Genomic DNA, 26388 nt, shown 5'->3' on the forward strand with positions numbered 1-26388 from the left:
GAAATGCAAAATATATTATTTATATGCTGGCATATCCTTGCTCTAAAATCAATCTGCGTTGTCATAGCCTTGTCCCGCGCATGTGCAACCATTTTGCATAGACTCCGAGATTCCGGCATGGTGCGCCGTTATCTCATACGTCATAACTGTGGCGTACTGCGCAGTCTCCGCTTCGGATAAGTAGGCAAATTGCACGGAAAAATACCATAGAGTTTCCTACAAAAATTCTTGTAGGAAACTCTATGAAAAATACTACTGCTTTAGCCAAAGCAATTGGCCAAAGGTATGGATGACCGAAAACAACCCTATAAAAGCAACATCTATTACAACGGTGTATCAGAAAACATTATTTGATTGGTAATGTAAAGTTGCAGCAAGATAAACATTTATAATTTTTTTTTTATACCGGTATCACACGGCCACTTTCGATCGCGATCATGTGCGATTGTATGAAAATTCTCGGCCGCGTTTCGCTCCCTCGCGTTGCTTGCGCAAATGAACCAATCGCGGCCGAGAATCCGATCCGGATTGGGCTTGATCGCGATGTGCCGTGCGACACCCTTACAATACTGGCGACATGCGAGATTGCCTACATTGTTGCTGCATTCTTATCTTACCTTGAATATGGTACCATACTGAAGGTCAGTAGATGGTCTACGGAATCCACATATGTAGATGCAACAAAACTCGAGCTCGTTTATATGCGTTCTTGCTGTTTTCAGTGATGCTGAAGATACTGGCAAGCATTAAAAATTTTGAAACTGGCACATAAGGGGCTATATAGACTATAATTCATTACCTATTACATTGTACAAAGCATTACAGAACATTGCGGTTTTGCCTCCACTCATAGTGACTCTCTGCAAGTGCTTCAATATTGCAAGCAACACAAGTATGAAGTAAAAGTACATCATACAAGAAAGGGCAGACCTTCCCCTCCCCTCCAACTGCTTTTTCTTTTTTAAAAGACCGCACCGGGGTGTAGTTGCAGTATAGAGGATTAGGTAGAAACCAACGTCAGTTGTACAACTGCCGCTATAACATTGATGTTATAATGGAGAACTCAAATTTGACTGCAACTTTCCGCAAAGTGACATCCATGTGCTACTGACGGTACCTTTGTAAAGGGAAAGTGACTATACCTGTGCATTCGTGAGGAACTTCACTTATTGCTTGCTCTTGGCAATGTGAGCAAAGGATGAGAGAACCTGCTTCAAGAAAAGCACTCATACGAAATGAATCACGAGGCTGTTTGAATCATGAATCACCCAGAAACGGTTTATTCAGTGTACACATCCAAGCCAATATTGTAGGAACATTAAATTAACAGGTGTGCTCAAAGCACAACACAATGTTTTCCCTACCCACTTGCTTCTAAAGCAGTTTCTATCTGAATGACTGTTACCAGGACAGTTATGGCTCACATTGTGCTGTGACCTATGAAAGCTCTGCAAAGAGGGAACATGGTGTAGACCATGCATCATTTAAACATATGAACAAAGAACAGCTGTGCTAGCTGGTCAACACACATTCTTCGAGCGGCATTTATAAGTGCCCCCAAGAAGAAAATGCAAAACAAGCACATCAATTGTTTTGGTCCAAGGCCAACAAAATATGTACATAAAAATAGTAGCCATGGTCAATAAAATGCAACAAGAATAGGGTCATGCCTTGTTTTCACCAGCTCATTACCATGCTTTAATGTAGAAGAAAAAAAAAGAAACGAACAGAAGGGGAAACACACTGGCCCATTAAAGGTTTGCTTTCACCACATTGAACCCATGACCCCAATAGCTTAAATTAAGTGAGATTCTTGAATACACACACATTCATTCTGCCACACATGCAAATCGTAGAAATGCAGCAACATTGTCAGTCTGAAATCTGACTCATGAGCCACAATCCATTTCTAGTTTGCACAAAAATCACAGTGTATGCACACTTAAAGCTTAGTACTAAGTTTCTGTGGAACGTAACACAATACACAAGCTACAGAAACCACCATTAGGGGACTACAGGGTCAAGCCGGTTATAATATGCAATTAAATGTCACCAATCCGAATAAGAATTGTCCAAGGCACAAAGTAACAAGAACTTGTTTGGCAGAAAACAAAGCTTGTCCATGTAGCAGGTGCAGCACTTGATCTGCAGCAACACTCTGCACATGAACACTGGCAGCAGGATCAAGAAACACATACGACCGAGCTCATGCTTGTCCCCCGCACCTACACAACTACAACATACAGTCAGTGTACAGACACATGGTCAAGATTCTACTCAAGCCTTGTCAACAGTATCACAAATGCAGTGTGCACGTACGAGTGTCTCACAACATTAGACTCATGAATGACTCTTAAATAAAATGGGGGAAAAATGAATTATGAAAATAGGAATAAAAAGGGAGGAAACAAGAACCATACATTCTGTCATCAGTGGTGTCTTACGCAGCAGCCCACCCAGATAGCATTAAGATCAGTACCAATGCTATACAGAAAAAACATGGTTTCCCATGTGAAGTGTGGCATTTGCGTCGCAGCAAAAATGAATCCACAATAAGTTACAGGCAACAGGAATATGATGCGTGATGGTGTGCTGAGTCCACAGATGGCATGTGCGACTAGATCTTTGGCTTCTTCTGAAGCTCCTCCACTTCCTGGATAATAGAGAAACCCATACTGTACTCCTACACACAAAAAAAAAAAAGTTCTGTTTCAATCAAGGTGCTCCAAGACATGCAAGTGCAAATACCGGTAAAAGAAGTTGCAGTCAATGAGCAAATCAAAATTATTAAGCACTGACAGGAGTTGACTCAGGGACCCCAACTAATTCCAAAATTCCACAACATCAGACAAGCAGAGAACTTAAGGCACTCAGCCATCATACATTATATATTGCCTCAGCATTAGGCATGCTGCACAACAATGACATGCACTAGATAATCCCATGTCCTCTGCAGTTGTGGTTCCAGCAGTTCATAGCAGGAAGCAAGGATAAAGATGTAATCTGCAAGGCATAGATAACATGCACCCACAGATGTCACACAAACAGCCACAGCTAAAAGCTACTGTATCAGTAATATTTTATTTTGAACCTAAAAATTAAGTGCAGAACACAGAAGATTAAAAAAAAAAAACACGTAAAAGCTATAAACATGGCAATACCTATACTGCCTAGTATAGATTTTGTGCTGTGTGTGCACTGTTACAAAATTGAAATTTTATTGTAATCTTCATTACTACAACAAAACACACTCGCAGCACTGAAACACATTTGTCTACAGATTATGCTCCAGATTTTCTTTCATGGTTTCTAAATACAATGCACATCACCATAACCCAAGTTACTGAAGTTAACAAAAACATCTATTCACTAAGCATATGTACGGATTGCATAATGCCAGGGCCGCCTGCTCCCTTCAGCTTATTTCAGTACAACCAGCAGATGCTTGCTGTTGCCTTGTTCCGAGCAAGGCCGTGCCCAGTGAGCTTTTTCTTTGTGTAGACAAACAAGAACGAGCCCAAGCAACCACACATATTCAACCATTATCACGTTTTAAGGGGATGTGTGCTAGTCACGAGGATAACTGCCAGTGTGGGCGGAAGGGATGTTAATGTATAGTAAGGATCTCCTGCCTAGTACATTAAATAAGGGATTATTTGTATGCGTGTACCACTACATATGAGGACAACTTCCTGTGGCAAGGAAGGTAAAGCTACAGAGGCAAAGCACGTGCAGGAACACTCCTGAATATAGTCCCACATTTTCATCCACATTAGTTTGAGCTGGGGAAGAGAAAACATAAGCACCTTATCAGGCCTGTGGCATGTCTCGTATCCTAGCCTTGGGGTGTCGCCACCATCAAAACGACGGCAGCGCACCACCGGCAGTGGTAATTGAAGTCCCAGCTAAGCCTTTGTATCATAAACTTTGTAACCCTTCAAACCAATATTTACACAAAAACATTTCTCTCTTAAATTTAAAGCTATTTGAAGCAAATTCAGCTTAAACCCTGAAATGTTTTCGATCGTAACAAGTTTTTGAATGGGTAACGGCAAGAGAGAGAGTAGGCAGTCTGGACCAGAAGACAAACAGTCACGACGGAATTCGCCCTTGTGAAAGCTATGTGTTTATGCTCAATTTGATCTGCAGTTTGTTGAATATTGTGAACGAAGTGGTGTGACATCTTCAGCTACAGAAATGGAAGAACTTTAGCAACATACCAGCCTGCGACGGCTTTGTGTGGCTGGATGTATTTCTTCATTCAGCTGCAGACATCTTGTGTTCACCAGAAATGTGTGGCGAGACTGTACGTATTATCTTTTTGCACATAAACACTTATGCATGTTATGCACCAGTATATCTTCTGAAACACTATTTAAGTGCCTTTTATTTCATGTAAACATCGATCCTGTTATAGTAAAGCTGTTTATTTGCAGCAGGTTGGTGTGATTTGCGATTTCACTTGGCCTATGCAGCAGTGCCATCCTTCAAAGGTAAATGTACAAGCTAATTCTGAGCAGTAAATAAGAAAATATATATATTATGTGAATGAGATAAAATTGGGATACACCTGGCCAAAGCAAGTGGGCAGCGCAACAGCAATAGCCGATGATGCCGGCGTTGGTTGTTTGCTGTGCGGTACTCCTCACAAGCATCCATCGCGCTTTCGATACACACCGAACTTTCTAAGCAGCTAGAAATTATTAAGATGTCGCCTGTTGTTTTTAAACTTATAATCTAAGTGAATAATATTGAAAACATCGTCTAGTATTAGTAAGTGAACATTTTTCTGGTATCAATGAAACTACTGTTAGAATCCAGGTGGCACCAGTATCGCCTGCAGAAACCAGCCCCATTGGTCCTATGGGAGTGTCACAGGCTTGACCTGATTTACAACAGCACAATAAGACAAAACACACCAAGGAGTGTTAAACTGGACTTATTTTTCCGCTTTTCTCTTCCGCACTTGCACAAATGTTAAACTATCGCATGTGGAATCTACTGATTTAGCATCTGTTCCACGAAATTAAAAGCGCTGTGAAATGCTGCCGGGATAGTTTGCGCAGCAACACATGTGCCCCTGTAGCTCTCCCTCCATCGCCACAGAAAGGCATCCGCGTGTATAGCTATAAGTGTACTCAAACAAAATAGGAAGCACAAGGCCAGCCTAATGATGTTTCATAACATTTCCATTGCACAGTCCTCAAGGATGCCACTTGCAGTAAGCTGATGCAGTTTGCTTTAGAGTGCCTTGAAAGTGTATCAAAGCGGCAGTGGTATAGAAACATCCTAATCCAGTTTAAGGCACTGCTGTAGACTTGTGTGGTACTACTTTGCTCTGTCTTGTATTTGTGGAGAGGAGCTATATGTGGTGTCCAAAGCCCACCTAACATTTTCATGGTTTCCAGTGCCTGTCATTGCATACAGCTCTTGATCAGGTGCACCCTTGCCACTATAAATTCAATTCAGTGCCCTTAATGTTGGCAGCATTTGGTGAAGCCTTCCTGTAAAGCTTTTCATAGACCCATCCAAGGACACCTGCTCATAACACTGCAGCAGACATTTGGGGGCTTCACGGTGTCTGTCTGCCTCCTCTGCAACTCCATCAGCACTGAATCCCCCACCTACCTACCTTGTCAGGAAATGTGCTTAGAACACAACCTGACTAACAGCAGTTGCACTAAAGCCAGTATTTCACATATCAAAACTGCATTATAGTCAGTTAAAAGTTTACTTATAGGTGGTTACATTACAAGTGGCCTATAGTGTACTATCTGCACTCATAAGAACCTATTTAAATGCCCATCCATATTTTGATGCTTTTGTTTGCCAAAGTAAATAAGTGAATCCAATGTGCTTCAATTTTAAGCACCCTACCACTGGGAAAAGTCTGAAAATTTGGTAGAAATAAATAAATAAACAAATAAATAAACTTACATTCAATTTAATAGTGCATTTGAGTGACCACTAGGGAATGGACCACCTGTGCTGCCAAAAGCACTTGTGCACTAAGGTTGTAAAAAAATTGACAGCATTGTGGCTAACTCGATGAAAGAAATTCAAATTTGCACTAGTCTAAAATGTAAACCAAGGTCTATCTACAGTGTACAGAAAGAGCAACAAAAACAACTGCATAATGAAATAGGTGATAAACATGTGGGAATTCAAAAAGGCATCATCACAATGTTGCTGTAATAGAAAACATCACCCAGTTTCACCGACCTGAATACAGAACTGCTGCACAGATCATTCCATAGTATGGGTATTCAACTGTACAAAGGAAGCATTCACAAGCTGTCAATCTAGTGTACTTGCAGTTGCCAGAATGGCTGCCCCTTTTGGCATGCTAGGTAGATTTTTGCAATGTTCAGAAAAAGGGCATTTTTTTATCAATGTTGCTGCCATGCTTTCCCTATATACCTACCTATTATAACAGTCAAAAGTTTTTGGGCTAACTGCAGTAAGCAGCTGCTGTAAATGCACTTTTAGAATGTTCTCTCGCAGTAGTTAAGTGGGGAAGACAAGTTAATCGATTTGCAGGTGACAAATCAGTGCAAGCAGATGGGACACTTTTACGCAAGGTGATGAATTGATGGAACAGTGAACATCAAGGTTTTCCAAAAACTGGTCTGCTACCAAAAAAATGTTCCTAATTTAGTATGTGTGCACTGACGATTCTATAAGTCCTTGGATCTTTAGTGGAACTGGCATTTTGCAGGTCCAGGAATGAGATTCTACAAGCATAGCATTCGCTTGCGCTATCATGATTCACTGGCACCGCGCTTTCATCAGCAGTCAACCCCTTGGCAAGGCGGGAACACCAATTGGACAACACCTACTCGGCGACGCAGGAGGCAAAGCGAACCTCTAGAAAATACGCGAGACAGACTAGCAAGCGGTCCTGCCAGTATGCACCTAGCATGAAAGTGACCGGTCTGAACCTGTCAAACTGCTCATATAAATGCAGCAATACTGCACATATAACTCAATATAGGGTCAGTCCTCAAAACATTTTCACCAAGCTAATATGCAATTTATTAAAAGATGAAAAACAAAATCAGCAAAGCATGCATATAAAGTGTGTCAAGTTTGCCTGTTGACGTGTGAGCTGCGCACTGCAAGCCAGAAGTGCAAAGTACTTAAGGGGTCCTGAACCACCCTTCGGGCTTGATGAAAAAAAGTCTACGGATACCATACGCCGCTGTGAACATCTCGGCCAAGTTTTGCAGTCGTATGTAATGTGTGGAACTCGCAAGTGGAGCGCAAAATCACCTTTCTCTCAAACGCTCCTTCTTCAACAGAAGCCTGCTCCTCATTCTCTTCAGGACATTTTATTTTGTAATAAAGCGGGTTCCCATTCGCGGCTATGATTGGCCTGATTGGCAGCTGATGTCAATCAAGAAGGATGTTTGGATCGGTGTGCTTCTTCCTACTGTTACTGTATATATTTACTGACAAAGTTCAATAAATAGGCTGAAATAAGGAAAAATGTGCTTTTGAATTTTGATAACAATTAAGTACTTCGGGGACAAGCCGACCATCGTCTGCTCGGGTGCGGCCACCTGCATAGGAATTAAACTTTGGCCACCCCACTTATCGGTGGCGTAGCCAGCAGGTCTCGCTCATTTCGACTAGCTTTAAATATTCAGCTTCAAAAATGCGCAAGTTGGATGTGGCTACCATCAGTCGGTCAAGCTGGTAAAGGACAAATCCCGCCTGCACCATGCAGTATGGTCAGACTAGCATATTCACACGAACACACACTCAAGCCCTGTTTTGCACAAAGAAAACCGCATATGCACTCCACTTGCATGTACCTACGGTATTCTACGTAACGTAGGTACTGCAGCTGCTGTGGTGTGCCGCCACAAGTCCACTGGCTAAGCGCACTGCGGCTGGCTGAGGACATCTGCGTTTTACTTGGTTTGGTGCATCCCAAGCGCCAAAATCGGAAGTAGTGGCATCTTTGTTAACATCTATAAGCAAGAGTTTGCCGTAATAGTTCAGCGGAAAATCCCAAGGTGGAGAGCATTAATAAAGGAAAAATGAGACAACCACCCAAATGTAGCGAAGTGCTACAAAGAAAACCATATGGGTTCCTCGAAAGAAATTCCTCACAGTTGAAAAAAGAAATGAGGCTGCGAGGCTTTCCTTTCGAGGAACCCGTATGGGTTTCCTTTGGAGCACTTTGCCATGTTTGGGTGGATGTCTCATTTTCCCTTTATTAATCTAAAAACAAATTTGAACTGCACGCCACGGTAACATTTAGAAAGCGGAGCGCTGTGGGCACGCCCCCCTCCGCCATAGCCTTCGCAGTGCAAGGCATTGAAGAAGGAACGGGAGCAAGCAAGGAGGGTGTTTGAGTGCCAATAACTCTGCTGCTGCTGAACACATTGAAGTACTTTTTGCGGCAAATTATTTCTGAAATAACCTATTTTAACTTCAAGGTCATTTCTCCTCTTCGATAAAAAGTGGTTTAGGGCCCCTTTAAAACAACCTTGGTAGTCAAGCATACCAAAGTGCACAATTTCCCTGTACAATATTAAAAGACTAGAACCAAACACAAAAGCAGATTGTCATGGTGGTACAGTTAAATATTTATTGCACTCATACACGTCTGAATATGCAGCAATGACGCAGCAACAAAGAAGCAGCAAGTGAAATGTGAAAGCAACAAATAGTACTGATGATCTGCGCATAAATAAAGTATGAGAAGGCTACAATGCACTTAGTGCATGACAAAAAAGAATGGTTCGACCAGTCTCACAATGCAGACCACAAACAAGCTTTGCTTCCATCTTACAATGAGTATGGTCAATGGTAAAGAGAAAAAATTTTTTGTGACAATGCCATGGAAATATGAAACTAAAACAGCGAAAAAGTGACCCATCTAGCACTTCACAATGTCGCCAATCAGAAGTGAACATAAAAAGTTTAGTAATTCAGAAGTAATGCCAACATACTGAAGCGTTACAACTGTGGCAAATCACAGTTACAATCAGACCAGCAGGTTGTTGCTCCCAAGTAGACGGTTCTTTTGGTTCTGGAGCCACAAGTGGAATAGTCCACTTTCTTTGAGAAAGTGTAAAATGCTCTGCTGCACTGGCAGCTTTGGGGGTCGCGTATGTTATTCCACATCAACTGTCCTTCAGGTGTTGGCATCCCTCAGATCATAAGGATGGTGTTGAATCCTCACTGACGGGCACAAACTCTGGCAGCTCGGCAGCAGTGAATGCCTCCTACAGTGCAGCAAAAATGATGGCAGGGCCTTTTTCCGAAAACATACGGCAGAGAAACATGCAATGTAACATGCCATGCTTGTTGTGTCATGCCAAATACTTAGCTCCACAGTGTTGTTGGGATGCAAAATTGTGCAGTACAAAAATCCTACCTTTATGAGGTAATCTCGGAGCTTGTTGTATGCACTTTTGAGGTTGTCATTGACTAGCAGAAGGTCAAAGTTGCCCTGGTTTTCACCTGCAAATCAGAAAAGATGCAACCTACATATACAAATTGCGCACGGCAACTGCAACACAAGTGCAACAGAGGAATACCTCTTATAGTGTTACCAGATTTGTCCTAAAGCTTGTCTTGACTAGACAAGCTAAACTTCAGTCACAGGTTCAACAACTTGGTATCTTGGAAGTCCTTACACTATATGCTTATTCCAGTATAGAATTACATGCATTTTTTCTAGCGTGCAATAACGTTTGGGCAGGAGGCAGTTTTCTTTCCGATAGACATCACTCCAAGCACAAATTGCCAGCCCAGTCATATACAATAATTGTATACATAGGCAAGCCTTTGTTTTTGGGTTTTAAAATTCTCAAAATTTGGAGGCAATGCTTCGAGTTGACAATTGGGGAGAAGTATTTTCCCAGAGATTATTCCAACAGCTAACGTCTGTACATCATTAAAATTTTTTTGAAGACATGCCTCAAGGGACGAGTTTTACTGTTCCACATTTGTTAAAATAAATAATTGACATTTTGTTCCATTTTCCAGCAAACTTTACCTAGTAACGCGCCTTCATCATATGTGTGCCTTCTGGATGTGTGATGCGGTTCCCGTCGCACTCCTGAAACTAAAGACCTCTGGATGGAGAGTACGAGAGCATGGCGAGTACGAGAGTACAGGGCTTTGGACCTTAAAACATGCCACAAGAACTCCTTTAACACCTTCCGCACCACACTAATACCCCAAATGTGGGCGAGAAGTGGCTAAACCCGTTTCCAACATGTTTTACTTTCTCAGAAAAAAAACATTCACTTCCACTTGCGCTGTCCCATGGATTCTGTGCTGCAATTTACCAAAATTCCGGCTAAGCACCGAGATGGAACTCGGCTTCCCACGGAAAACACAAAGTACCACTGACGAGCTCAGCTCGTCCTCCACCAATTTTACCAGAAATGCGCAGACAAACCCAGCTCATCCAAGGCATGAAAGTGGTTAAGTAACATGCAGTTGGCCTCACTGTGCAGACTCCACATACCTTTAACATAGGCTGTACATGCTCATCAGCCAGAACAAAGTAATTTCCAAAGGTGAGAAAACATTCTTAAATTTATGTTGCACATGCAAGATACAAAAACCTTTTTTAAAATGGATCTTGGATAGCCTAATTTCTGCACCTTAATGGAATTTCTGTCTAGCAGACATCCCATGCCAATATATTGCACCATTAGGAGCATGTCGTTTCGTGTCTGTCTTTCAGAGGAAAGAAACGTCTAATAACAAGGGAAATATTTTTTAATGGCTGTATTTATTTTCAAGGTAAAAGTGAAAAAGTGGAAGAAAAGGTAAACACAACTCTTGGAAACTACATTTACAGACTCCTGCAAACTGAAAAAAAAAAGTGGCATCTGCTCTAAGTCTGTGGCCAATTTATGCACATGTATGCAATTCAGAGTTGGAGGGTATGCATGATTAGTAGTCTAAAGCTGATTACAACTCAAATTTTACAGGATGGTCTGTAGGCTAATATTCGATCAGCAGATGCCACCCTACATGTCAATGTTATTGTTTTTTTTTCCACACCAGCTGCGAGGTGTGGATCTTCCTATCACCTATCACTCAAAAAACCTGTGAACCATATTCTGCTGGAATTCAGCACATAGACTGACCTCATCGAACTAACCTGACCTTACCATTGATGGCGCAGCCGCCTCCATAACGCCACTGAACAAACTCTATATCCTGCCTAGGCCACAGAGTTATCCCTTCAGGAATTAAAGGTTTTATTTATTTATTCCTTTCCCAAATCCATACCTGAGCAATGAAGATATATTTCAGCAATTGTATCTTTAGCTAAACTTGCTTGTATACTAATTAAATATTCCCTGTATGTGGGATCTGCGACATGCATGCAACCTTGTGCATGAGCACCAGCAAATGCAAAGTTAAACAACTTTCACAACTGACGCTGTAAATGGCACCAAAATTGCACAATTCCAGGCTTTTGTTATGTAATGTATAAGAAATAGTTAGGTGTTCGAATTCTTAAATGTAAAACTACCCTGATGAAATTCTGGGATATTCAACGCTGAACTACATACCATAGGCAATCTCCTCACTAGCTCTTGCCAGGCGTTTACTCAAGCTCTCTTCACTTTCAGTTCCCCGACCTCTGAGCCGCTCTTCCTGAAAGACAGGGGAAGGGGGGGGGAGAGAAAAAGAAAAAAAGAAAAGACAATGTCAGCAGCTTTTCCAAGAATAGTCAGCAAGCAGCACTGCAAACGACTTGAAGGCATGTTTCTACAAATAAGAATGCAAACATCACCAAACAATGCTTACTCACTTGTGACCATGACAGGTTAAATTTATAAAAGCAGTTGCTCCAAGATTATTTAGGCACAACTGCCAATTAATAAAAGATACATACCAATTATTAAAACCCATTAGAATGTATGAACAAACTTTGGGTGATCCAATATATTTAGAACACAAGCAGAGTGAGCAACTTGGAACAAATATTAATGCGTTAGCATCAGGAGTGCCAAAGTGAAAAAAAAGTATGTTTGTCAAGTGTGGGAAGCCGGTCATGTGGTAGGGGTGTATATATAATTAGAACCATATAAATCCAGCAGGCAGTGGAGCCAAGGAAAGCATAGAGGTAATTAGCAGTGGTGGAAATTGCAATGTGGAATATTATGAAGGTGAAATTGAAGTGGACGAAAGGATAACGTTTTGCCGGTGGGAACCAAACCCACAACTTTCACATTACACGTGCAATAAACTACCAATTGTGCTACAGCAACAAGTTATCTTTTGATCCACTTTCATTTCTCCTTTCCTTTATTATTTGCTACATCTAAATTTCAACCACTGCTAATTACCCCTATGCTTTCCCTGGCTTCACTGCCTGTTGGATTTATATAGTTATGATTAAAAATGTTTAGCTCTTCCGTTTCCGTTCTCCTCAATCATTTAAACACGCATAGTATACATATATATTAGCGCGACTGACAGTGGTCTGCTTCACACCACTGTCAATTGCACTTCCCTCCTCAAGAGACAGGACTCCTGAACAACACTTTGCAATGTGGCGATCACAGTTTAAATCATAGACCTGGGACCTCAAAGAGGTGCAACGTAATGCCAATGCAGTTCTACTGCATTTACAGCTAATTCACCACTGATTATCTTTGTTCACGGAATGCCAGTTATACAAGTAAATGAAGTACCATTAAATCTGTAAAAGCACTGGCAACAAGCATTTTAGGCTGAATAACGTTCCGACTCTACAGGATATATATCGGAGCCAATTATGAATAGCAAAGTGAACTAAATAAACATGCAGTGAAAATTAAAATTCTTTTAGATTATGGTAATCATACTTATAACAATGTTATCCCATGCATATGTATGGTGACAGAACACTGGAACATACCAATAGAAGTAATCAATGCCAAGGCTATGTTTACAACTTATGACAGGGATAATGCACAAGAACAGCATCAGTAAATGGTTCATCTACGGCTCATTCCTATAATTTATGGAAAGCAGGCACATTACTTGCTATACAGGTTTTACATAAGCATTTAGGCTCACGTCAGGACATTTTCAACACTTCAAATTGAAATGAAAACATCTCTGACTAGGCACTCAATCCAGCACACCCATGCGACGCACGAGTAAAATATATATATCTATATATATATATATATATATATATATATATATATATATATATATATATATATATATTCACATGCATTTTACACAATGCACTTTCTATAGGACTGACCTGGCATCCAAAAGCACTGCCTGAAAGGCACCACTTACACACTAGGGAAAAAAATTATGACGCTACAAGGTGTAAAATAGCAGCGATGAAACTTACTTCAAAATAGTTATGGGAGACTTACAAGGGCCTTCATGCTCGGAGGCTTGACGAAGATGTAGCGGGGATTCAGATCTGTGTTCTTTATGTTCTTCACACCCTCAATTTCAATGTCGAGGATGCAGATTCGCCCTTGCTCTTGAACATCACGCACGGACTTCTTGCTGCACAAAATGAAAATATTTTTTCCCCCTTCAGACTGCATGTTCATGAGCGGTGACCTAAAAGACAAAAACTGGCTTACCTGGTGCCATACAAGTTCCCAGAAAACTCTGTGTACTCGATGAATTCCCCCGCCTCGATGGCTTGTTCCATTTCGTCCCGCGAAATGAAATGGTAGTCTGAAAAAGGTAGTCGGAGCAATCACGCACATGTCGAGACGCGCTTTTACAGAAGGCAACATTGTCGGTACATTGTAAAACGAAGCTCTTACCTTTGCCATTCACTTCACCGGGCCTGGGCTTTCGGGTAGTATCTGGTGTGCACAATAGACAGAAATAATAATACCGAGTTATTCTTGCGCACTGTGTACCCCGTATCGCAGAAGGAATGCGGGGTAATGTGCTGTATTAGAACGGGGCAACGAAGCCGGTCGTACTCACGCGACACACTCAAGGCGAAGTAATCGCCGAAATCTTTCAGCAGCTTCTTGAGCAGCGTCGATTTTCCACTACCGGATGGCCCACATATGACAAGCGGGCGCAGGGCCGACATGTGTATCAAGGTGGAGAGGCCGCCTGCAGAAAAAGTTAAAAAAAAAAAAGAGGGGCAGACTATAATACTTGAAGGCAAGACTCCAACATCGACACTACGAGGAAAAGAAGGCGTACGTGGCACACGCGGTAGCAAGATCCCGTATATGCACACAAAAGTAGTCTAAGCAGAGCTCCACGTATGCATGCCTTACTGACGCAAAAGACTGAGGCGAAACGCATTTAATCGATTCATTCATTCTGAGGACGCGGAGGGAAAAATCACATTACCTGTATGGTTGAGCATGCTGTACATTTCAGTTTAAGGTGGTGAAGCAGAGAAAAATGACTAGACACAATGAGGCAAGTCGCCGTAGGCAGCCAATACGCAGAGGGACGTGGAGGATGGTGGATGCCTGCCGGTGTAACAATGTCCCAAGATGCCAGCCTGCTAACGACAATGGATGCGAACTGCGAGCGCAGCGGACAGATGGCAGCACAAGCTGCAGAGTTCGAAGTTGGGGGCGTCGGCCGCAGTACAGTGCACTAGAAGTCTAGCCGCAGCAAGGCAATGTGAGCTATAGTTGCAGCGCTTGCACGCACGCATTAGGGCTTGGGAATGCGCGATGTGGTAACGCACAAGGCGATCAGGAAAATAGACATTTCTTCATCCACTTCATCACAACCAGACGAGCCCAAGTACGACTTCAACTGGCATGGTGAATAAAGTTTAAAAAAAAAAAAGAAATCAGGCTTGGGTAGTGCAGATTACGGCTCATACACACATATTTAAGTATCCTTGAACGCTTTGAACTTGCTTTAGACGTTTCGACCATAAGTTCCCACATTCTAAACATGTGTCCAGCAATCAATAAATACCGCGCATGACACACCACGACGCAGAAATCTGAAGCTATGCATCTTCCCCGGAGGTTAAACAAGAATCAGCGCATTAGTTACCCTCAACCACGTGTCATCACATACGGAAGCCATGTTGAAAGGAGCAACACTGCGTATGCTCCACTTAACCACCGTCTGAATGAACAAATTCCGTTCGCCCGTTCGACAAGCGCCAACGCGAATGCACGTGTCTGCCAAACATATGAGGGCAGATAACGCATATGAAATTCGTCATTAGCGCGTCGAGGTGAAAACTATGTTCCCTCCAGCGCCTTAATGCCAGAAACATAAGACCACAAGTTTCCTCATAGGGCCAACCAATTAAACCGGTCCACTACTTTAACAGCAAACTTGTATACTCCGAGTATGGCAAGTCCACGCGCGAGCATGATACGATGAAACAAGATAATAGGGCCAACCTTTCATCCTCATGTTGATCTGAAAACCCAGTCCGGGGCCTTGCCGAAGAGTAGGAGGGAGAACGGGCACCGCGGATAAACCTCGGAACGAACGAAACGCACGGGCAACAGTTGGAGCTGCTCTGAGGGGCTGGCCAAGAGGGTCGACATAAATGGCGCCTTATGTTGCGCAAGCAAGATAGCTCGTGGGACCGTCAACGAATCCCGTAGCACCAGCGGGTAATGGGGCGCCGCCTATCGTTGCTTTCCCAACGCGTCCACGCCGATCCGCACGCGACGGTCGAGAAGGGCCACGAAGTCTCACGCAGCGTGCCAGACCAGCCCGGCACAGTCGGCGGCCACACCCGCCTCAGCGTTTCGGGCAGTCCCCTCGCTCGTGATCCGAGGGGGGCAGGCCCTCTCCACCTACGTTGGCGTAGGGGCCGCCGCACCGCTCGACGCACTCTTCCCGTTCGAAAGAAAACGTTCTTCACTCAGCGCGACTGCGTCCCCAATGCAAGGACGTCAAATCATTTTACTTTTGTTGTGTCCTTTCTTCATTAGAGGAGTAGTGGCAGCCAGAAGGGCACCCTCGCGTGCTCCGATCTGTCCTACAGCTGGAGAGACTCATTCTGTCTTGCACTCATCCCTTCTAAAATTGATCCATCACGTTGGTTCCCCGAACGCTCTTATTTTTTTTTTCTTTAATCGGATTATTTCTTACACTATAGGCATACCTGCACTTCATTCTACTTGCCATTGGGCATAAGCTATTCCATGTCGGCTGCAACTCGTGGATAACCTCCGAGAGCTTCATTCTATTGAGCAGCAAATGACGCATCGTATATTATACCACGTAATTAACATCTAGCTCTAAAAAGAAGCTGCAGACTCCAGTTTCTATTTAGAGCAAAGTCTTACTTATGCGGTATATGATGCGTCATTTGCGGTCAATCGAACGACAGAATCAACACGAACTTTCAACTCCAGATTCGCAGCTGGTAATATTAAACTATACAAATAACTATTCAATCTACAGTTCTGTTACAATGTTCTATATGGTCAGGGGGCCAAGACGTGGTGAAACAAAGCTCACTATAGCAGCCTAAAGTGCGATAAATAGCAGGCAAAGCAAGTTGCTATGTTGTGCGGGTTACACGTCCGACCTTTTTTGCATCAGCTGCCTAATATAACTACTCTAAATACATAATGAACAGTGAACAATATATTCGTTTTGCTGCTGTCTCCGCTAATAATAGAAAGCTTCACGGCATTGGCGTAGTCGGGGGAGTGGGGGGAGGTCAGGGGGTAGAAACCCCTTTCCCACGTAATAGAAAGTTCCAGGAGGCGGGCTAAGAAAGCGCGACATGGATGAAAGGGAATGGTTGATTATGAAAGCAAGTCGAGGGCTAGCGGCAGCCCGGAAAGAAGTGGGGGAGGGGGGGGGGGAGTGTTATGAGGTCGATCACCTCTACCATGCACACGCACAAAACGTTTTCGCTGTCGGGCCAAGAACAAATATGCGAAAGCGGCGGCTTACTACGCGTCCGTATTAGCTCGTGTTTGATTGTGGAAAAAGCAACTAGATTTGCGCTTGTTGAAAGGAAGAAAACTTTGCCGGCCACACTAGCGATGGCTGACACCTGAACATTGGCTAGAAAGGGGAATAGTACAATGAAGAGGGGACAAAGCGGAGAAAGCACAGAGGGCCTATAGACAATAACGACAGTATTTAAGCGAAGCTTTCTTTGCCTCTTCCTTCAACTTTCTCACTGCTGCTGCTGTTGTCCGGCACATCGCGTCGGGGGTGGTTCAGAGCGTGTGTATATATACTGTTGTGTCCGGCGGCTTTTCAGAGCGGGGAATGCCACCACCTGCGACATGCAGTTGCCTCGCTTCACGCTACGATTCTTCACACCTGTCAGTAGCCCAAATTGGTCTACCCCGCCGGAACAAGGGTCAATGCAAGGCTACGCTTCTTGTCACCTGTCAGCCGCACAAGCTGGCATACATGACCACGCCGGGGATTGGAGTCAGCGTGCGTTCCCCCTACTTTCCCTGCTTGTGCCCAGTGATGTGCGTGCGTTTCCGACTGGGCTCACCGATACCTTCGGCGCACCGAAAGGAGCCCCAGCTCACCGAGAACATCGGCGCACCGAAAGGGGCAACCAGCTCACCGACGCCGGGATTGGTCTCATGACACCGGATTGATGGAAACCATGAACAATGAGTACGCAGGTATAAAAAGCGGATCCAGATGGCTGACGAGGAGGACGCTCATAAACAGTGTGACTCGGACATGCTAAGACGCTACCATAGTGTGCTCCGATAGTTGGAGCCGTGTTGTAATCTCAACCATGTACCCTTTTGAATATATTCCTTTTTCTTCATTCTCTTAAACGTTGCTCGGAGACCTTTCTCCCGGCACCATCGATGGAAACTTCGTTGGCCGCACGGACCCCCGACTTCGCAACAATACATGACAGGAGTGCTGCAGAGAAGAAAGGTGATGCGAGAAACTCGTTTGGACATTTGCACAGCGTTGAATGTGCACAATATCCTCTGGGGCTCCCTAGACGTCGCCACATTAGCCTCTTGACAGCTGTAATTACCGGTGACCCTCCAGGAAAGCACTGCAGAAATTGCAGCGCTTACTGTCTACTAATGTGCAAGTTCAGAGGAAAGCTAGATAGAATGGTAGTGGAGGAGGAAGAGGCGGCAGAGAATGGGTAGAACCGAAGAAGTCGCGAAACGAGTGACTAACAGCCTTACCACTCTTCACTCGCAGTTCTCATAGGAGGGGGGGGAGGAGGCGTGGTATCGAAAAGGTGACGTGAGAAGGCAAGGAAACGCTACTATAGACAAGACAGCGGTTGCAGAGAAACATGATAAATTTAAATTCAAGGGACGGTACGGTAAGTTTTTGCTATTTTTGAAAAATACACCATGTACATATGTCAAGCGCACAACTTACGCAGGGCGTGCAGAAGCAGAGTCGCATTAAAGCGTATTGCAGCGCATAAAAGCCGCATCAAAGCGACACTACGGAAGCGGTCACACGTCAAATCAACACTTTGCCCGCCGCGGTAGCTCTGCGGCTATGGCATTCCTTGAGGTCGCCGGTTTGATCCCGACCGCGGCAGCCGCATTTCGACAGGGGCGAAAAAAAAAAAAGAACGCTCGTGAACTTAGATTTAGGGACACGTTAAAGAACCTCAGGGGGTCAAAATTAATTCGTAGTCTGCAACTAAGGCGTGCCTAATAATCCGATTGTGGTTTTGGCCCGTACAGCCGCATAATTCAATTAAAGTTTAATCCAGAACAAACACAGTGAACGAGAGCCACATTACCATCTGTACAATAAAGCTAATAGAAGAGGGACGGAAATTGACATGCGCAGAGAAGTACATGTAGGCAAGACGAGCACTCATCTTGCCTCAGTATGCTTTGTCTGTACATGCCTTAATCTGAACCCCTCTTCTAATAGCTATGTTTCACCAACAAGCCACACAAAAAGTATTCAGGCGGTAGAGCTCGTGGCAATGTGCGCTTGCATGGTCACAACGCGCGAGTCGAAAGAAATTTGATTGAATTTCATTATGAAAATTAACCAGAAAACCTCCACGGTGACCAGTAACGTAGTTCTACAAGCTACACGGCAACGTCTGCTGCAAAGAGTACATTGGACAGACACATCATTCCAATAACCGCGGACATCAGCCACCTCACTTCTGGATACCCTTCTCAAGACACCTACACTTGCCTTACCATAGTTGGGAAGAAGGCAGCGTCACTCTCCTACAGTGCGGCTTCCTCAACACCCATGACCGGAGACAGCGCGAACCGCACATTATACGTACTTTATACAGCGTTTCTCAACTCTAACCTTGTCGCGAGTGACTTTGATTGCGAAATAGTTGCCAACGTATTCGACCATAAGGCTGCATTCTATTCTGTTCCCTTGCTTGTCCTTTTACTAGACTAAAACACGCTTTGAATTTCCCATGTTTTCTTATACTTCGCTCGCGCGGATCATGAATTTATGAAAATGAAAGACTGTTGGGCTAGTTGGTATAGGGGGTATGCACATGACGTCATCCGCTAGGAGCGCTAGCGGCATCCGCGGAGGCCGCCGTAACTGCGGTCGCAAGTTCGCGCTGCCTACGCGAGCAGGCCTGCGTCACCAAGTGGCCCACCGATACGCACGAACCGTCAAACGACCTTTTCAATGTGCCTTTCTGACTTGACTATCGAGTAGTATGTCTTAGGTCAACGATGGGCCTAAGCACGTACGTGCGTGGGTTGAGTGAACCAGAAAAATCGCGTTATGAAAACGAAGTGCGCTCGTGCGACTGTGTCGACCAGCTCGAACTCAAATGTCATCAGCTTCGACGCGATGTCGGACTACTGCCTCGCGTGGACGTAGGCACCGGCGAAGAAGAGCTTATGGCGAATCTTCGGGTCCGCACACTACTGCCTCGCGTGGACGCAGGCACCGGCGAAGAAGAGCTTATGGCGAATCTTCGGGTCCGCACACATGGAGTCCGCATCGTGCGGGCCCGTATGCTCGGACAATCCCAGACAGCCCTACTCCACTTCGAGGGACCCCAGGTGCCTAGATTTGTGTATTACTACGGAGGGGAGATGCCTTGCCGAGACTACCAGCCGACAAGGCAGTTCTGCTCCATCTGTAGAATCACCGGACACCGACCAGACGTCTGCCCCAACCCAACGGTTCGTGCGTGCAACGTTTGCAACCACATTAACCCAGACGCCGGACACACTTGTGTTCCGAAGTGCGCCCTGTGCGGAGGGGCCCATCTCACGGCCGCAACAGAGTGCAACAACAAGCTCAAGCGCATTCCACCCAGATGGAAGCCTACCTCCACGACCACACCCAAAACCCAACGACAGCCCCGCCCGGTCACTCAGTCGACCAAGGCGGCTGACCTTCGCCCGCGATAGTTCAGCTCCGAGCGGGAAGACTCCGACTACTCGGAGTCTCCTAGAATCTACGGATCCCGGTCCGGTTCCAACACAAGGTCCAGGTCCCGCTCCTGCTCTCGCCCCCGGTCTCACTTTCGGTCGCCCAGACGGCGATCTCGGTCGACGCCCAAACAAGGAGAGCAGGCAGCACCAGCCACCGCGGCACTCAAAGACAAGGGGCCCCAGCAGCACCACCGAAAGACCAAGGAATCCTCACCCAAGAGGACTACCACCAAAGTACACGAGGTAAGCTGGGCAGCAGTAGCCGCCCCCTCGTATAAAAAACCACAGACGCCACTATCTGTTAAATTGGAACAGGAACTCGCCACCATGCGCGCACAGATACAAACACTCACACAAGAAAACAGACAACTCAAACAACAAGTGATACAGCTGACACAAATACCACAAGAGATGGCTCCGCACAAGGACATCATCGACCTACAAACCCATGTCGATGTCATCCGCAACCAGATGCAAGCCTTCATGGACGCTACACGCGCCCAGTTGGAACAAATAACACAGACTGCAATACAACGCACAGATGCAGCAATAAAACACATGGAAGCCACTGTAGATAGCAAGCTTAGGAACCAGCTTCACTCCATAAAACTACGGAAGACGCTACGACAGAACCTTTACAAGGCCACACCTGTAGCAGCACCGAACCAAATCGTAACGTCACCGACCACAACGTCCAACAATGCCTAGACCATACAGGCAAGTCAAAGAAAACTTAGAAATTTGGCAATGGAACTGCCGTGTGTTCCGGAGGAAGAAAGGGCTGCTAACACAGTTGATCGCCCATTCCTCAAAGCCACCGGGGGTCATAGCCCTACAAGAGCCCGGTACCCGACCAACACTACATGGCTACGAAGAATACCACACAAGTCAAGACGACAAGTGGAAGGTAGCCACACTAGTAGACAGAAACATCACAACCATACAACACAAACCCATAGACGACGTGGACATACTACATGTACTTCTCGAAATAATATACAAAGGCAACCAGAAACAGAGCGCCTTCATCCTCAACATTTATTGCCCCCCCAGCCAAAGGCGGGCAAACATAGGAAAACTCTTTGGGGACACCCTCCGCCTTGCTAAAGACAGTGCCCTGGTAATCATAGGCGACTTCAACGCTCAGAACACGCTATGGGGGTACCAGAGGCAGGATTGGAAGGGTCTCCAGCTACAAACACTAATTGAGCAGTGTCACCTCACACTCATCACAGACCCGAACATACCAACGAGGGAAAGGAACAGCGTAACACGCGACACCACTCCCGACCTCGCCTTCATCACTCAAACCACGCGAGCCGAATGGCTCAAGACACTCGAAGACCTAGGCAGCGATCACTACATACTAAACATAACATTACAGACTGGACGTCTACGCAGGCAGATCGGCACAGCTAAACTCACTGACTGGCGCAAAATCAGGGAAGCCCAAGAACAGGATGCCGACACAATCACGAACCTGGAAGACTGGTGCGACAATCTCCGTCGACATAAACAACGCCACACAAAGGAAATCGCCAGAACGGAAGAGACCCCAGAGGTGGATTCCCACTTACTACACCTGTGGGATGCCAAAAGGGGCCTTACCCGCCGCTGGAAAAAACAGAAATATAACAGGAAACTGAAGACGCGCATAGCACAAATAACAGCGGAAGCAGAAGAATATGCCATGCAACTCGCCTCAGCGAACTGGTATAGATTCTGTGACTCCTTCGGTGGCACGCTGGACACGGCCAAGACATGGCACATCCTCAAAGCCATCCTGGACCCCACCAAAACCAAAGGAGAAGGACACAGGGCTCTGGAACGGTTACTACACACCTACCCAGGCAGCCAACAAGACCTCATCGATGCCATCAAGACCAAGTGCTATGGAGATCCCCCTCCCACACAACCATGTAGAACACCCTACGCAGGACAAGCCAACCCACTAATGGACGAACCGATAACAGAAAACGAATTGAGAGCAGTCATCGCAGCCACCGCCCGTAACACAGCGGCGGGCACGGACCAAATCACGAATTCGATGATCAGAAACCTGAGCGACAAGTCTATCTCCGCGCTCACGGCCTTTCTCAACCAACACTGGGAACAAGGTACGGTACCGGCGATGTGGAAACACGCATGAATAATCATGATCCCTAAACCGGGCAAGAAATTGGCAATTGAAAACCTCAGACCCATATCGCTCACGTCCTGCCTCGGCAAGGTGTACGAAAAAATTATAAACACGAGACTACAGAGACACTTGGAAGATAACAAACACCTACCGGACACCATGTTCGGTTTCCGCGCAGGCCTGTCCACACAAGATGTGCTACTTCAAATCAAGGAAGAAGTCCTCAGTAACGTTTCCCGCAGCCGCGAGCACATCATCCTAGCAATCGACATCAAAGGGGCTTTCGACAACGTCAGCCACCAAGGAATCCTAGAAGGGCTGGCCAACACCAACTGCGGCGAGCGAACGTACAAGTATGTTCAGAGCTTCCTGAGCCACCGCACGGCGGAGCTGAAGATGGGAGAGATCCAGACTCCAGTGTACCACCCTCCCAACAAGGGCACACCACAAGGTGCTGTCATCTCTCCCACGCTGTTCAACGTCGCCATGATCGGTCTCGCAAGCAAACTGCAGGACGTAGCAGGTCTTCGGCACGCAATCTACGCAGACGATATAACGCTCTGGACCACAACAGGGTCCCTCGTTGAAAAAGAAGAACGGCTGCAAACTGCAGCAAATCTCATCCAAGATTACGTCAGCCAACGGGGTCTACAATGCTCCCCCGAGAAATCTGAGCTTCTACGAGTCTGGCGAGGCCGGGGTAACCACACAGTCCCCACAGACCCAACAAGAAGACTCGAGGTACGCCTCAACGGGGGCCTCATACCAGAGAAGCCATTGCTGAGGGTGCTGGGCATGTGGCTGCAGTCCAACCAGCGGGCCACACACACCCTTGCGCTCCTTAAAACCAGTGTCAAGGCGGTATCACGCATGATCTCCCGCGTAACATCCAAGAACAGAGGCATGAAGGAAAGGGACACCCTCCGACTGGTCAGTAGCCTGGTGGTGAGCAGAATCACATACAGCCTGCCTTACTACCACCTCACACAGTCCGAGACAAAGCAGGCCGACACACTTTTGAGGATGGCTTTGAAGACCGCTCTCCGCCTGCCGATGAGTACATCGACTGAAAAATTATTGGCGCTAGGGCTGCACAACACCCTCAGCGAACTGACAGAAGCCCATTACGTCTCGCAACAACAGAGACTTGCGCGGACTCGCACGGGCCGGCAGGTCCTACGAACCTTGGGGTTCCCAGCAATAACAACACGAACCCAAGAAACCTACTTGATACCTCGTCACGTCCAGGACAGGTTTCACGTTGCCCCGATACCCCGCAACATGGACCCTAACCTACACTCCGGCAGGAGGAGAGCAAGGGCCCAGTACATGGAGAAAGCGTTCAGGTTCACTACAACGGCCCGGTTTACGGACGCCGCCATGTATGGGACGAACAACAAGGGCGCAGTTGCAGTGGCATGCGACCACCGAGGCCACGTTACCTCCGCGGCATCGACCCGCCCCTGCACGATTACGGAAGCCGAAGAGCTGGCCATCGCGTTAGCCATCCGCGAGGGCCTACACGCAAATCAACCATTGACGATCCTCACGGATTCCCAGCAGGCCTGCCGCAACTTCCTACAGGGTAGAATTGGAAGACCTGCTGCACAAGTCCTAGCCAAATACTCAAGGAGGACTCTGAGGACTTCGCCACCCAAACTATCATCTGGATACCGGGTCACACTGGCATCACGGGCAACCTGCAAGCCGACAGAGCAGCTCGAGGATTCGTACATAACCGAGCACTCATCACGCCGGCTGCAGAAGACCTGGACCCTGTCGACCTCGAGTATTCAGCCATCGTGAACTACCACAGAGGGCGTCGCTTGCGATATCCACCACCCCATCGAAACCTAAAGACAGAAGATGCCGCTGCCTGGCGTAGGCTCCAGACAGGCACTTACACGAACCTACACATATTACATCGGATACACCCCACAGCCTACAGGGACGAATGCCCATGGTGTGGGGCCACACCAACCCTATACCACATTACGTGGGAGTGCACACTACACAACATAGAACACCCAGACACGAACATAACGAGGGAGCAATGGGAGGCACTGCTGTCCAGCTCGGCCCTCGACGACCAGCTCAAGCTGATTAAGAGAGCTGAGAAGATGGCAAGAGCCAGCGGAGCCCTGGACTAAGGGCCCCGACCATTAGCGGTTTTTCTGATTATTCTTTTAATAAAGTTTATCTATCTATCTATCTACATCAGACATCAAGGATTACACTGCGAATGCAACGAGCTCCGCGACCCGCGAGCAATCGAAAGCCTACAAGTCGATGGAAGGCCACAATGATCTGGCGAACGGCTGGGTGCAGCAGCCGCGCGTCAAAGTGCTCGCGTAACATGATCGTCTTCATTACGGAATTTACTTCGCGTTGTCCACTTGCGTCGTCAAAGAATAGCGTTAAACTTGCTTCAATGAAAAAAAAAGACCCCCCCCCCCCCCGCGAGAACTAAACACTGATTTTACACAGCCTTCGTAATTTTTATGTTACGTCAATTATTCTGGTCTTGCCAAAACAGTCTTTTTTTTTGCCCCCCCCCCTCCCCTCAGGTTTGTCAATCACAATCATTCGATGAAAAGCCACTCGCACCATGGTTTCTCGCAAAATAAAACGCCGAGGTGCTGGCGGCACACTGCGCCTGCAAGGCAGGCCTGGCAGAGGCGTGCTCGCATATAGCTGCGGTGCTCTTTTACATTAAGGTTGCAGTTAAGAAGAGAAATAACCACGTGTCGAGAGGAACCCAATCTGGACAACATATTCCTATCACCGAGTTTTTTTCTTTTGTGACTGCTGCATCCGAACATAGCACAGTTCACCGCGACCCCGAAGCTCAGTTGACGCACGGCCACCCCGGAGCGTAGTCTGCCCGGAACGTAAACATTGTACGTAGACCTGTTCGTAGACGTAGAACAGCACTGCGCACGAAACACTGAAACGTCGTACTTATATATCAGCGACTGGATAAGAAAACAAGGCGAACGGCGGGCCAAAAGATAGAGATCAGATGTTCGCGCGAGTAAGACCGCTGCCATTTTTTTTCGATGCTCCCCGACCGTCAACATGGCGCGGCTGCCCCAGCGACACTGTCGCTGCCTCGCGGGTCGAGCTCAGTGCATACCTCCTATAGCACCACGTACACTTCAGCGCAAACCACACACGTAGACAGAAAGGCCAGGACACAGCGCCGTGCCCTGTCCTTTCTGTCTTCGTCCGTGTGTGGTTTGCGCTGAAGTGTACAAGACGAGTTTATTAGCGGCGCGCTAGCAGGTGGTTTAGACAGCCGCCATAGAGGTGATGTGAATGATCGACTATATCAAAATATTGCAAAATCATGCATGCAGCGCTTCATACCCTTCAAGACAACGAAGACAAATTCCAGCATTACCTGGATTAATCGTGAAATTTTACAATTAGGTCGTCGCGTTCGCAGGCATGAGAAATTGAAACGTTCCAATGAAAATGAGGGTGTTGCCTGTTTCAGGTTACTGAAGCAAAAACTCGCCTATAAAACGACTGTGGCTAAAAACTTTTTTCTACCTATAAGTACTAAAGACCAACCCTCTTCAATTTTGGAACTCCATCTTACCTGCTGGTTCCACGAACGCTTCATTTGTTATCAATTGCAACATTATTAACGACCCTTTAGGAATTTCGGATTCTTTCAACGAGCACTTTCACTTTGTATTTTCGGATGATAATGTTGTGCTTCCTTATTTCACGAACGCTACTCTGGCTAGTATTGATGTGGCAAGAGGTGCAGACGGAATCTGTAACTTTTTAACTTGGACACTATTGGCGTTTTTCACTGGTCGATCTGGAGTGGCCGCCTAAATCCTCGAGTGAGCGCTCGTGTTTAACAAATCCGACTCGGCCAGCGGACTGCAAAGACGCTCCGCGGGGGATCACCCG

At 46.1% G+C, this 26388-nt stretch overlaps 1 protein-coding gene across 7 annotated transcripts in view; it reads right to left on the minus strand.

Annotated features, from left to right (window-relative positions):
• Positions 1-1257: 1257 nt before the first annotated feature.
• The window catches only part of LOC142566298 (guanylate kinase), a 69789-nt gene continuing 44658 nt past the window's right edge, over positions 1258-26388 (minus strand). For 2 of the 7 annotated variants that reach the window (XM_075677204.1, XM_075677198.1), the window contains 7 exons: positions 13945-14079; positions 13776-13817; positions 13587-13683; positions 13368-13506; positions 11556-11640; positions 9392-9477; positions 8574-9239 (listed from right to left, as the gene is read on the minus strand). In XM_075677204.1, the coding sequence (XP_075533319.1) occupies positions 9171-9239; positions 9392-9477; positions 11556-11640; positions 13368-13506; positions 13587-13683; positions 13776-13817; positions 13945-14056 (630 nt within the window). In that variant the 5' untranslated portion in view covers positions 14057-14079 and the 3' untranslated portion in view covers positions 8574-9170. Of the gene's footprint in view, positions 2684-8573; positions 9240-9391; positions 9478-11555; positions 11641-13367; positions 13507-13586; positions 13684-13775; positions 13818-13944; positions 14080-14325; positions 14503-15353; positions 15504-26388 lie in introns of those variants that run through there. The other 5 variants (XM_075677205.1, XM_075677203.1, XM_075677202.1 and 2 more) reach the window with 5 other exon arrangements.

The sequence above is a fragment of the Dermacentor variabilis genome, unplaced genomic scaffold (assembly GCF_050947875.1).
Source record: "Dermacentor variabilis isolate Ectoservices unplaced genomic scaffold, ASM5094787v1 scaffold_12, whole genome shotgun sequence".
Taxonomy (NCBI): Eukaryota; Metazoa; Arthropoda; class Arachnida; order Ixodida; family Ixodidae; genus Dermacentor; species Dermacentor variabilis.